This window comes from Prunus mume, linkage group LG8, assembly GCF_029339155.1.
Source record: "Prunus mume cultivar Tortuosa linkage group LG8, ASM2933915v1, whole genome shotgun sequence".
NCBI lineage: Eukaryota > Viridiplantae > Streptophyta > Magnoliopsida > Rosales > Rosaceae > Prunus > Prunus mume.
Window position 1 is genome coordinate 9,988,239 of NC_142705.1, and position 14,049 is coordinate 10,002,287.

The 14,049-nt window shown below is 37.2% G+C and overlaps 1 protein-coding gene and 1 pseudogene across 2 annotated transcripts; both read right to left on the reverse strand.

Annotated features, from left to right (window-relative positions):
- Positions 1–110: 110 nt before the first annotated feature.
- On the reverse strand, positions 111–9,061 carry LOC103339710 (Transducin/WD40 repeat-like superfamily protein). Of its 2 annotated transcripts, none has more exons than XM_008243045.2 (16): positions 8,702–9,061; positions 8,114–8,595; positions 7,873–7,999; positions 7,690–7,730; positions 7,455–7,548; positions 5,418–6,334; positions 4,446–4,577; positions 4,102–4,174; positions 3,731–3,770; positions 3,524–3,596; positions 3,240–3,305; positions 3,031–3,108; positions 2,781–2,947; positions 2,012–2,058; positions 1,232–1,451; positions 111–1,146 (listed from the first exon to the last, which is right to left on the reverse strand). In XM_008243045.2, the coding sequence occupies exons 2-16, from the start codon at positions 8,365–8,367 to the stop codon at positions 428–430; spliced, it is 3,048 nt and encodes a 1,015-aa protein (XP_008241267.2). In that variant the 5' UTR covers positions 8,368–8,595; positions 8,702–9,061; the 3' UTR covers positions 111–427. The 2 variants fall into 2 exon arrangements, with proteins under 2 accessions (XP_008241267.2, XP_016651875.2); XM_016796389.2 differs by having other exon boundaries at positions 7,460–7,548; positions 8,702–9,003.
- A 3,075-nt stretch (positions 9,062–12,136) lies between these two features.
- LOC103339709 (cytochrome P450 94C1 pseudogene) lies at positions 12,137–14,049 on the reverse strand (annotated as a pseudogene).

The window sequence follows — 14,049 nt, forward strand, 5'->3', positions numbered from 1 at the left end:
ATACTGATCATGTAATTTATGGAATGTACTCCTTTAAGCACTTCATTTGCTCAACTGACAACTTATCTATACTTCTTCCAGCCATATATGTTCCTGGTCCTCAAAGCACATACGGAAAAAAGGTACTATTCCCAAGAGATAAACTAAAAGCCTTAAACAATTGGTTACATTTTTTTCTTTCACAAGTTACTTTCATAATATCTTTTGCTATTTCGTTAATCTGGTGATACAAGAGAGAACTATTTTTTTTTTTTTTAATAAGTTACAAACATCATTCGGCTGAAAACTCTAGGATAATGCTCAGATGTCCCATAATGCTTTTTTGTTAAATTAGCCGCCTTTGAGTCTCATCTCTTCGTTGTCAACCTGCCCAATTGAACATAAATAGGGGCTTAAAAGAACAAGAACGTACAAGAAACCTGGCTTCTCATCTCTTCATTGCCCACGCTTTTTCAGTGTCAGACAAAACAATCTCTTGACAACGAACAAGTCCGGCTGCCCCTCCATAGCACAACCATCTCTCACTACCCTTGTTCATGTTCCACCTCACTCTATGCATTGCTACTATTTTTTCAGGAAAGATTTCAAGCTCTTTCCCGGCTTCTTCTTCCTGAGTATTAATCGGCTCTTCATCTATGCATGCCAAATCTTGGTCATTATTTGGCTTTTTCTTACTAGACCTAGGTTTCTGTTTCTTTTTGCTTTTGGGAGAAGCCACCCCAATTTCTTCCTCCAGAGTATTAGTTGGCTCTTCTTCACCTATGCATACCAATCCTCGGTCATCATTTGGATTTTTCTTGCTAGACCTAGATTTTTGTGTTTTCTTACTTTTGAGAGAGGCCACCCCAGTTTCCTCGTCCTGAGTATTAGTCAGCCCTTCATCTATGCATACCAATGCTAGGTCATCCTCTGGTTTTTTCTTACTAAACCTAGACTTCTGTGTTTTTCTGCTTCTGACAGAAGCCACTTTTTCCCCAATTTCTTGTTCCTGCGTACTAGTTGGCTCTCCATCTACGCATACCAATGCTTGGTCATCCTCTGGCGTTGTCTCACTAGACCCAGATTTCTTTGTTTTTTTTCTTTTGAGCGAAGCCACTTTTTCCCCAGATTCTGATTGGATATCTGGATCAACACCATAACAAAGAGCTGCAACAAGAGACAGTTTGATGAACGTTCTAAAATAAAGATAAGAAATGAACATAGGGTGCTTAAAGAAAATGTCTGGGGTTACCTAAAGTTTGATCTTCAGATGCACTATCTTTTGCCATCTTATCATTTGCACTTTTCACCTTGTTTGACTCAGGGTTATTACGAACGACCTTCAATGGGAAAGGGATGTTTGATACTGTAGTATTGATGGTTACAGCAGATTCCTCCATTGTCAGTGATACACACAGAAAATGTGGGGCCCGGTGTCGTCTAGGATCTTTCTCCACAGATTTGGACGTAAGCTGATTGTAAAAATAAACAAATAACAATTGAGTATATAACATGGAGTTTTTGTATCAATTTCAAAGTCCTAGCATCAGCCTTAGCAATGAAAAAAAAAGGTCCAAGCATCAGGCACAAAGCATGAGTTTTTGAGAACAAAAAACTTGACAAAAACCTGCACAGCTAGAGGACAAGCAAGCACCTGCTGGATTCATCGTTAACGCGACTCACTAGTAAGATATAAAGAAAACGTTTGACCATCTAAAGGACAAGTTTGGTAAGTATATCCCGAAAATGCCCCCTACTCTCCATGACCAAACATAAGTAAACCTATCAGTGAAAAAACCTAGAATAATTTAAACTCTTTAACAAAGTAGATCCTTTGAAAGCAAAAGTTATTTGATGTTCCCCAATCATCTGACCAGTTCATGCATGTTTGATGTTATCATAAAGTTTAGACTCACAGAAGTCATACATGTATCTAGAATTTAAGATTTTCCCTCCAGGAATGAAAAATGATTCTACAACAAAGATAAGGAGTAAGTCTTATATCAATGGCAAGTTAAAAGCTAAAACTCACCTGGAAGCGGAGAACAGTTCCATCTGCACCACAATATGCAGCCATACCTAAAGATATGAAAGTGAAATGATCCATTAATGGTTATTAAAAAATGCTGGTCTCAAGAGTTATACAGGTTGATCAACTTAGCAGAGAACTGTATTCCAAAGTGGATCAATCAAAAAATCCCACCACTATAAAGGTCAACCAAGGAGAATATATCCCCCACAAACTTCCTCCAATAAAAAGTACCATGCAACAGTTACAGATATATGAGTAGCATGCACTGTTGTTTAAAAATTAAGGTCAACGATTTAATATTCTAGTCAGACAGAAGACTAAAGCACCAACAAGAAAGAGGAATTTCTGAATATTCAGTAGCACTATTCCAAAGAAAATTAAGAAGTTGAAGGCCAATGCTTATGCAGTTCCAACCACTTGAAGAATAACAAACAAGGAAAAGAACCAGACACTACTTCATTATATCTATCAAATCATCATGTACAGTATGCTAATGTAAATTCAGCAGCAAGGAGACTATTAAACATGAGGGATCCATATAATAAATCCAGAATCTTTTTTTCTTTTTTTCCTTTGACAACTTTTGTTTGGAGTATGGAAAATCTAGGTCTACTATGTATTGTTTCACTCTTATAGTTGACTCTATAGCACTAAACTTAGCACCAGATCAGAGATGGTAACGCCATTTGCCATTAGGCTATATTTACATGCACACATTTGTAATTAGCTGAAATACCACTGCACATAGATAGATAAGCACAAGGAAGACCTGTTAGTCGTGATACATGAACACTCCAGATAGCAAAAGGCAAACAACTGAGATTATGCAGGCCCGGTTGTTTTGTTCCAGCCATTCCTGTTACCGGGTCATCAGATGCAGCCTTCACCAAGCTGATAACTTTCATTGTTCCATCATCAAAGGATAAAATAACACACCTACAAGAAAAACACAACACTTCAATAAAATTTCACCAACCAGACAGCTATATTTATGTTCCACAGAGAAAGATTATGAGTACCTTGGATCTGGAAGCCAATCTAGACTATATATGAACTTTGGTAAATGATCGAGGTCCCACAAGGGACGGAATGGATCACTGCAAAAGCAAGAGTTATGGTTCTTAGTATGAAATGCAATTTCCACTGAAAAACCAAAAGCATTTTTAGCTAACAGTAAATGAGCTGCATGTACACAAGAGTGTTAGCAAAAAATAGGCATTGTACTTACCGCAGGTCCCAAAATTTTAGGCCTCCATGTCCAGCTGTAGCTATAACATTTGCGCCCTCTGAATAGCTGCAAACAGTTGCATTTAACAGATCCCAGTGAATGAGAAAAATAACATTTAGTAAAATAAAAATATGAAAGAGTCTGAAATAGAAATCTCTATGCCTAAATATCATAATTTAGTGGCAAGACAACCATTAACACCCCCCACCATCTCCAAACTTAACAAGCAGACTGTAAAGTGACATAGAAAGTAAGATATAAAATTGATCTCCGACATGGCTAACCTGTCAACCGGTGCCCAAGCAAGTGCCCTAATAGGATTTGTATCTGCACTGAAGCAAAGTAAAGGCCTTGTATCTGCAGAACAACAAGTAGATAATTGAAGCAAACCTTCTTAGTTTACTAATCATACTTATTTACCAATTTTATGTCATACGTCCAGGACAGATGTAAACCATATCTACATCTTTTGCATTCTATGTTACCCTTACCTTGAGATGCATTACTTGCTGAAAACTTCCATAAAGCAACCTGAAATATGGAAAAAAAATTCTTTAGTTATGACACAACAAAACACAAAATAACAAGCCACCAAAGAAAGAGGATCATTTCAACTGAACGCTCAGTGGGATGAAGTTGAGAAAAACTAGCAGATGGCAGAATGAATACATTAAGTGCTTAGTATGTATCCTTCTATCAGATTGCGGAAGAAACACAATGTTATGACCATTGAGTATTTGTCCTATGGAAACCCTCTATGAAGTTAACATGAATTCTTATTTGAAATTGTGCAAAAGCATGATAAAGTCTTCAAGGAAAATATATTAAAATAAAATTAAACAACAAAGTGCAGGAAAATTACAGTTCCATCATGACATCCGGCAAGTAAGTAATCATGAGCTGGCGAAGCTGACCATTCCACAGTAAGAGGGATACTGTTCAAGAAAGGATCTTAAATTACCAATGAATCATATAAATTTGCATAACATGGTCAAAAGAGACATCTGGGTACCAAAAGAAAAATCTCCATGAATGATTTTGTGCCTACAGAAATCTTATACAGCAACCAACATAAGCTAGGGAAGTTTTATATGAGGTTAGTGTTGTATAAAAAATGGAAATGATGCTTTTAAGTACATGGTAAACATTTTTCCCATCTCACCAAACTTCCAAATTATTGCCTAAAAGTAGAAACTATCAGAGTACCTCTTTTCACCTCCACACTTCAACATTGAGCATCTGAAAACTGGTGCTAATTTTATAAAGCGAGGATCTGTGCCCTCACGACAAGAAGAAGAATAAATAACTTCAATTGCATGAGGAAGAGGAACATCCCACCTGCAGTTTAAAAAGGCAAGGATAAGTGTCATGAGATTGCAGAACAAAAACAACTATCAATGTAACATGCTTACACCATTTATCTAGTGTGAAGTTACCAAAAACTAGCTAAATATCAACTGCATTTCATACTATTAGTTCTGTATCATGCTTTGCTTCATATTTTCAGCACATCTCTACTTCTCACTTAAATACTAAGTTTTTTCTAATGAACTAATGTTCATTATATGATAGCACTCCAGCCTTACTATATCCCTGCATGCCAATTGCTCCTCAGCAGCAGCTATTCAAACATCTCATTTATTTTTTAGAATAAATAAATCCCAGTCCCAATATCTTCAAGTACTTTCCACAATATAAACCATACTATTAAATATGTTATATAAAGGCAGCCCTGAGTTTTGGGTCACGCTTTTAAACTTTGACTCTAAAAGAAATATGAAACTCTTGGTCACTGCCCCCAACTGCTAACCAAACCCCTTACATCTCTAATCACTTAATACAGTTACCAAATAAACCACAAGCCACCACACATTTGGAGACAAGAAAAACAAAAAAACAAACACAAAAAAAGTCAGGGGCATGTGCTCCTATAGGGTTTCATTAATCTGTCAATATCACATTGAGTATTGATTGTTTCAAGCATTCTACACTATGTTACCCATTGCAATGCAGACTCAAATATTCTCTTGAGTCTTGACTGAAAAGAAAGAAATTGCAAAGTCATTTGAGAACAGATCTGACAGATATATAGATCAAGAGGTCTAAATAAAGATCTGTAAAGGGATCTAAAGTCTAAAAAACAAAAAGAACATAAGTCTAAACAAGTAGATGTCTTACACTTCCAGAGATCCATTTCCTGACAGCACAGCAAGATAGCCCATTCGATGCTTGCACTTGGAATCATGTTCACTAGGAGGACGCCATTTCACATCCCATGCAACCTTTCCATGGTGAGCTAGGCATAATACAATTCTTGGCAATGCTACATCCTCTGGAACTGAACACCTGGTTGAGCCAATTTTAGGGTAATCATTGTCTTGAACATTATTACTTGTTTGAGGATCCTGTCTAGAACTCTGCTGTATATTATAATCTGAAACAAGTGGTCCTCTCTCTTCATTTTGATTCAACAATGATGGACACGTATTGTTATTACTCCCGGCACTTTCCATATCATTTAACTTTCTCCTCCGAGCATATGATTTCAGAGTTGGATTACATTCAGATGCTGCATGTTTGTAATTTTTTCGTTTTTTACCATGCTCTTGGGTATTTGCAGGAACACAACCCGTAGAATGCAACTCCGGTGATCCCTCTGGATATTGAATGTAAAGAGCCTCAACATAATTGCTGCTCCCATCCAAGTTGTCAACAGATTCTTCTATTGGCTTCTTTAAAGGTCTTCCTCTAGGCCTCTTTGGTCGAGTTGATTTTTCTTCTGTGGCCTCTTTGTCAACAGATTCTTGAATTGGATTCTTTCTAGGTCTTCCTCTAGGCCTTTTTGGTTCAGTTGATTTTTCTTCTAATGGCTTCTTTCTAGGTCTTCCGATTGGTCTCTTTGGTTCAGCTGAATTTTCTTCTCTGGCTCCGCTTTTTTTAGGCTCCCGCTTTGGCTTTTCTCCTATGGGATGACTGTTTTCCTCATTTACACCAACATTTAGAAGACACCATATCTGAATCGCACCTCTTCCAGTTAGTGGCTGGCCTAATTTGTGATAAGAAGATCCAGGAGGATGAGCAGCTATAGCAACAAACTGAAAAGTAGGATGATGATAACTTTGTCATAAAATAGTAGACTTCAAGAACTCTAATATGGATGACACCTAATCATCAATAATACGAATGTCAAATTTCACCAACAGAACGTCGTAAACAAGCAAAAGTTATCACATCACATTTCCTCTGTATAATCGCCCTTATGGATATATTTTTTTCCCCACAATACTCGAGGGAAATAATCAAGAACTTCAATAATAAGTTAAGGACTCACTTAGTTGTCTTGGCTCCTCGAAGCAGTAAGTCCTCACGGTATATCCCTTGGTCTGTTTCACAAAACTAGAATTGATGACATACTTTCTGTGTTTTATTTTTGTCTGTTTTAACTTATTTCCTTGTTTATGCAGATTAATAGTTTCATGTTTTGTTTGTAAGGCTTCCATCTGAAGAGAAAGAAAAAAAAGAAGTAAAAAATTGTGCAAAGCCCATTTGGTATGTAATTTGTCAACCACTGTTCGTGGGTTCATTCATGTACAAATTTTCTCAGCTCGCTCTTCTTCGAAGTCAGTATTATATTGTTTTGTATGTTTTATTTATTTGCAGGTACTTGAGAGAAGATTCATCTGGGATATTTTCTCTTTCTTAATGCTCTGTTGTGCATTTAAAAAAAAAAAAAGATGCAGCAAGATTGAAGGACACTATAGCCAAGGAGATTGTAGACTTGTAGTTAGCTTAATATAGGAAGAGATTTCCTGTACTACTTAAATTTGATCTAATCGATTGTTTTTACTTCTAAATTGATGAATTTTATTACATTCTTAAGTTGTAATTCGTTTTCATTTCTTTAACAACATGTATGCTTTTCTTCTTTAGCAATATGTATGCTAAAAAATTGAAATTTAAACTTAAGTAATTATAGTGTGGAAACGTAGCACCTAGGGAGTAATTATAGTGCATACAGCTTTAACAATTTAAGGCGATACTAAATGTGCTTGAGATGTGACTGTAAGAAGATAGAGAAAAAAAAAACATGTGGAACAATAAATCAATCATATGTGAGACAGAAAATTCGTTTGATAAGTACAATCGCAATAAATAATATAAGAAAATTTTAAGTCTGATAAAAAAAAGGCATCTGTGTTCAAGAAAATCATGTACCTCACATTTTGGATGATAGTCAGGACTTTGATGGACTCTAGGACACCAATCCAATGCCCAAACTGGCCCTCCAACATACATCACAAAGTCTTGGCTGCAAAAAATGAACATTTGAAGACACATATCAAAGCTTCTTTAGGTGGTAGGTGGAAATCCAATATACAAGGCTTTCATCGAGTTCAAGAGAATACATAGATCAGTACAAAATTCTTATTGCTAATGCCAATTAAAGTACCTCAACTCTAAAGATGATGTGTCCCCAGAAAGTGCCTCCTTCTGCATCAATACGAAAACCAACTAATTAAGATCAAATACCAATGATGCTTGTTATATGACAGCCATTAGAACAGTTCATTTTCTGTTTCTGTAAAACTACGACATGTAAACCGAACCAGAAATTCAGATTAATAGATATAACCTTGGGAACTGTCGCAGAAGAAAACTGACGCAAGGTTATCCCAGTGAACACATCTTTCCCATCAGGGCTTCCACCTCCACAAGCAAATCGAACATCTCTAGGTTCATATTTAAAATCTGCCCATTCCCTTCAACAAACGCATTCATAAGTTTCTGAAGTTCACAATTACAATGAGATACGTAAAACCAACAATGCCAGTAAGAAATTAAACAATGAAAAAAGACACATTTATTTTGTTTACCTTAAGAAAGTGATCGAGGACGATAAGCTTTGAATCTCACTGTCTTCGATTCGATGATCCTCCTCAGCCTTACCACAGAGCTTGGCAATGGTGTCCATTACTCTGAAGTGATTCTCCACCGAGTCATCGAACATCGAAACACTAACCCTAGGGCCATCCCTTGAGCTCTCTTCGTCATTCTGAACTGGCTCTGGCTCAACCCGAACTGTCTCAGGCTCAATTTGAATTGGCTCTGGCTCTGGCTCTGGCTCCATCTGAATTGGCTCTGGCTCAATCTGAATTGGCTCTGGCTCAATTTGAACTGGCTCTGGCGCTGCTTGAACTGGCTCTAGCTCTGTGTTGTGATCCTTTGATGTTGTTGCTTTGCTTTTCTCTTCGTCTTCGTTTTTTTCCCGCTTTTTCCATCCAAAAGTGCCGCGAGTGGAGGTTCCACTCCCTCTTCCACTGCCTTACTCATACCTCTCTCCTCCTCTCCGAAAATTCTAATAAACATCAAATGTATGGATACATCAACTTTTGGAAGGCTAGATTTCAATTATTTGATCCAATGGTACAAAATAAATTGTGAAAAAAATCCAATAAAATCACCTAAAAAACTGGCAAAGCGGTTGTTGTGGGTTGCTTCTCAGAAATCACCGTCATCTCCACAGCACCCAACCCCAAACAGCCGCTACCTACCTCACCCAAACCGACGGCAGTGAACAATCCCGATGGCTAGAAGGAATAGTCATAAACTCTATGGTGGTTTTTAGTGTTGTCGGCAAGTTCTGAGGGTTGGGCATCAATCATCAATTTCGAATGTGATTCCATCACCACCTGTTGCCACCATCCCCGTTGGATTGGACTCTCGTTGCTCCAATCACCTCTGCCTTCTTTTGCGTCGTCTAATTTAGCCGTAAAAATAATATTTGCCTGGTTGTTATGGAATTCTATACCCCAAAAAAAAAAAAAAAAAAATCCGTGTAACATCAATAAATACCTCTTGAAATTCATAAAATATAAAGGGCCCTTGTTTTCGGGCCGGCTAAATAGTTAGTTTAGCTTCTATTAGTTTTAGGTCAATGAGGAAGGCCCATGCTTCTATATAGGCCCATGTCACCGACTTGGACCCAGCCACTCGATTCTTGCATTCAGCAACAGACCCAATCCAAGTCTCGAAACCTCCAATCCAAAATTCACAAAAAAATATCCTAATTCTAAAAAATACTACAAACTCTTTGTAACATATATTTTCATTCTACGATCTGAAATTCACAATTTGACCCCAAAAAATTTCATTTTCAAGTTCTACATTGAAAATTGAAAACTGAAATCAATTACCAAACAACTTTTGTTTAGTTTTCACTTTTCACTTTAAAAAAAAAATGAAATGAGTTACCAAACAAGTTTTAATTTTTAATTTAAAAAATGAAAAATGTCAACTAGAAATTGAAAACTAAAAATTAAAAATTAAAATGATTATCAAACGGACCCTAAAAATATCAAGACAACCATTTCAATTTTAGTTTTTAGTTTTCATTTTTTGTGCTAGTATATAGAAGGAAAAAAAGGGGATGAAAGTGAGAATGAGGTTGAAGATGGGATTGAGAAGGAAAATGAGAGAGGGTATGGGAGGAAGGAGTAACAAAAGTGAAAATAAAAAATAAAAACTGAATTCTATTTGAAATTGTTTTCACTTCTGTTACTCTTCCCTCCATCCTCCCCTCTTATCATCTCTCTCAATCTCATCCTCAGAGTCACTCCTCTATACTCTAGCATAAAAAGTGAAAAGTGAAAAGTGAAAACTAAAAACTAAAATTGAAATAGTTATCAAATGGGCACTAAATTTTTATTGCATATTTCTATTTAGGGGTATAATTGTAAAATTAAACAAAGTTTGTTTCCAATTCGTGCATGCACCAAACATGAGAAATGAAATAACATGATATTTCATAGATAGTTTCTCAACATTATGAAACATGGGACATAAATTTTTAATTTATCTTTTCATGAGAAAATACATGGAGATTGATTTGCCCATATTTTGTTTTTTGTTAACTAGACGGAGCCTTAAATATCTGCTATCATACGTATGTATCTAAAAATCCTCAATTTAAGCAAATGATCCACTTGTGCAGTGGTTTGGAGTAATTACTCCCCCAAAGAAAGGTTATGGGTTCGAGTCTTAGCATCCGTATAATATGTGTGAGTTTAATATACTATTGCCCCTCTTAATAAAAAAAAATCCTTAAAAAAATAAAAATAAAAATTCAAGTTGATTCAAAAGCCTATGTTTTGTTCCTCTATAAAGATGATTTGAGAGATCCCACCAAAAACAAAGGGATAAATATATATGTATATATATATATATTCATTTTCTAATTATTAAGAACTTTAAACACATGATTATTTCGTGATCACAAGTGGAGCTTTGTCATGACAAATCAACTTCTTTATTGCCGGCCGAAGAGGCAACATAAAACAATGGGGTCATATCCTAGAGCTATAAAATCTGGTCACTAATTTCATGTTAGATCTGCTAAAAAAAATTAATTAGATCCTTTCAGTTATATATTAACCAATCTAAGATCGAACCACAGGCAAAACTTCTGTATCCAATATATCAAATCGCACTGACAATTATATCAAATATCCTAAATTGTCAAAATGAAAGAATTGTCCTCCACATGAGCAAATTTGATAAACTAAATGATGACTAAATGGGTACTAGCTAGGTGTTTCATATTTCGATGACAACCGACGCTGCATTTTTGCTATTTTGGCAGAATTTTTCAAGTTTTTCTTTAAAGCAAAGCGATAGTACAATATTGATGTAATGAGAGCACAAAAACAAGAGAAAATAGCTATTAACCAAGATGATTAGGCGAATATTCTACACGATTTAGTCGTCGAGCTAACCAAGTAGCTTACCTTCTTCCGCTAAGGCAGTAAAAATGAACCAAAGCCCAATGATAGTCTATCAAAATTGATTACGTACTAAAGGAGAGGTAAGTAAAGATACAAATATTGCTGGCTGGTTGGATCCGATAGCTTGCTGTTGCTTGAGAAGACAGAAAACTAAAGCCCTCGTGGTAGAAATCTAAGACATGCTGTCGTGGGAGCCATGGCGCACACACGTGAAGACCTTGTGATGACAAGAAGTTCGTACCTTTTTAACTTTAAACTACTGGTTTGTTTGTTTGTTTTGTTTTGTTTCGTTTCGTTTTTCATTTTTAACGAATGGCTTTCATCAATCAAGAGGAGGAGGAGGAGGAGGACGACGCATAATGATCATAATAAGAAGAGGAGTAGGCTAAGTAGGCTCCTCCTCCATCCACACAATAAACTTGGCTATACGACTATCCAATGGGCAACTGGATTGGTAGCTCCTTGTTTTATTTTTATTTTTTATAAATGAATATGGCTTTTCCATCTTTACGAATTTTCTCTTTTTCTTTTTCTCTTTCTGACTCATCATCGTACAAATGATAGGTCTTGTAATTAACTAAATGTTAGAAAAATCACAATTTCATAAAAAGTTAGTGAACTATCTTTTGTGTTAGTATGATGAACTTTTATCACATCAATATTTATTACAGTTTTTCAATGAACACATCGTCTACATAAGGTGGTACGCTAATATACTCTTAAAAGGTAGAATCTTAATTAGAAACATTAGTGTGCCACCTTGTGTGTGATACCTCAATGAAAAATAGAATTACAATGTACCACACTTACTGATTATGTTGATGATGGTCATGTTTAATATATGTATATACATCGTGAAACGATATACATTAGTCTCTCATCAACATATGAGTTTAGTCACACCAATAAATTTTCCATGAATCTTGCTATAATGTGAAACTATTGTGGCACAAATAGTTTTTATTTTATTTTTTGGTACCTTTTTTGTTGTAAAGAATCCTTTTTTTGCCTTTCATTTGGTTAGTAAATGTTGCTTATTATAAATCAAGAAACCCCACGTGCTTGAAGATTAATCTATGAGCATCAAGCAAAAATTAAGTAGCACGCCACTAATAATTATGTCAATACCAAAAATATAAGTGAATCTTAGATACATAATTGTACTTCTTTGTTCCACACATCCTTACATCCAAAAAAAAGTACACAAATTCAGTGCTTTTTGTGTAATTAAACAAATAGATCTAACAGATGATCAGCACGAGCTAATTCTTCACCAATAAGAATATATCCCCTTGCACAGTAGGTCGAGAAAAGGACACCACACACATGTGCCATCATTCTGTGTATACAAAAATTTATAATTTTCGTACCGACGCCAGCCGGACAATCTTGTTACATATGGTGCACGTTTAATTTCAGCGGGGGGTAGCTTAGGCCATGTCGTTTTCCTCTGTGTCACACTATCCCCTTGGTAGACCATACTTACACATATGCACCAAAAATTTGCATACTGTATATAGCTGAGCAGATGTGACTCATGAGCACGATGGCTGTGTTTTCATTTCTCTTACCAACACCGGAAGGCCATCGCTGAAGGTCGCGGTGAGCCCTGGAGAGAACCGTGGTACACGGCCTAATTCATGTGTCACGGGATGAATATTGAATCGTCTGAGCAATGAAAGCGCCACGGTTTTCATCTCCATTAGAGCCATCTCTTTCCCCAAACAAACCCTAAGCCCCGGTTGGAAAACCGGGTACTTAAACGGATCTTCTGTAAAGAAAACACTGTCCTTCAACCATCTCTCGGGCTTGAATTCCATGCAGTCGGATCCCCAAATATCCTGGATCCGACCCATTGCGTATGGATGGTAAGTAACCCTAGTCCCTTTCCTCACAAACGTGCCATCAGGCAAAACATCATCTTGTGCGCAAAACTTTGAGTCGAACTGTATAGGAGGGAAGAGCCTCATGCTCTCATAAATTGCTGCTTGTAAATAATGAAGCTCGTGCATTTGCTCAAAGTTCTTGAGGCCCTGGTTGGGTCCAAGAACCCTATCAGCCTCAACCCGAACCGCTGATGCAACGATCGGGTGGGTGCCCATGAGCCAAAAGAAACTTGTCAAAGCAGACGCAACAGTGTCACGCCCTGCCAATAGAAAGCTTATTACAATGTCCCTCAGATACGTTTCGTCTTCCACACTTCTCATGAAACGTGACAAGAGATCTTTTTGTGTTGAAAACCCCGTTTCGCGCTTTCTAGCAATGACCTCTTTGGCCAAGAGGTCGATCATGTTAATAGATTCTTTTAATTGCTTCTCGCTCCCCAAATTAAATATTCTCTTGATCTTCCAAATCAAGGGAGACGCCGTCATGGCTCTCTTTGCAGACAGCTGCGAGGCCATGTCGAAGGCAACGGCGAATTTGGACAACGGCAGCGACAACTCTAGGCACATAGGATCCAACCCGAAAGAGAATTTGCATATGCTGTCGAACGAGAATCTCTTAAACACGTCTTGCAAATCGAGGACGCTTCCACCACCATCATCTGAAGAACTAAACGATGACAGAAGAGGGATGAGACGGTGTTCGATCTCATGGCTGACAATCTCGAACGCGAAAGATCGAACGGAGTGCCTGCCGAGCTCGAGGCTGGCCATCTTCCTCTGAAACCTCCACGAGTGGCCATCCACGTTGAATATGCCCTGGCCAAGAAAGTCACCGAGGATGGCAGAGAAGGGCTTGCCTTTAGGGTAGTTTTCGAACCGGGTCTTGAGCATGTATTCGACGTTTTCAGGGTTGGCAGTGATGGTGTTTCTCAGAACATGTATGTGGATGGTTTTGGTCGGAGAGTCTCTAAGAAGATGCGCATACCAATCACAAAGGTTGTCGAATTTCAGAGACCAGCATGAGGTGACATAGGCGTGGCAAATCTCACAATTGCAGTACCAAAGCTTTGATCTCAGCATGAAAAAGCTGATAAAAAATAATACAAGAAAGCAAAGGAATTGCAGAACTTGTTCAAGCTCCAT

Coding starts and splice junctions, on each gene's coding strand:
- LOC103339710 (XM_008243045.2), bottom strand. CDS start 8,367: ATGGAGCCAGAGCCAGAGCCAGAGCCAATTCAAATTGAGCCTGAGACA. Junction 4,175..4,445: donor AAGTGTGGAGGTGAAAAGAG/GTACTCTGATAG, acceptor TTTCTTGAACAG/TATCCCTCTTACTGTGGAAT. Junction 1,147..1,231: donor ATCTGAAGATCAAACTTTAG/GTAACCCCAGAC, acceptor CTCTTGTTGCAG/CTCTTTGTTATGGTGTTGAT.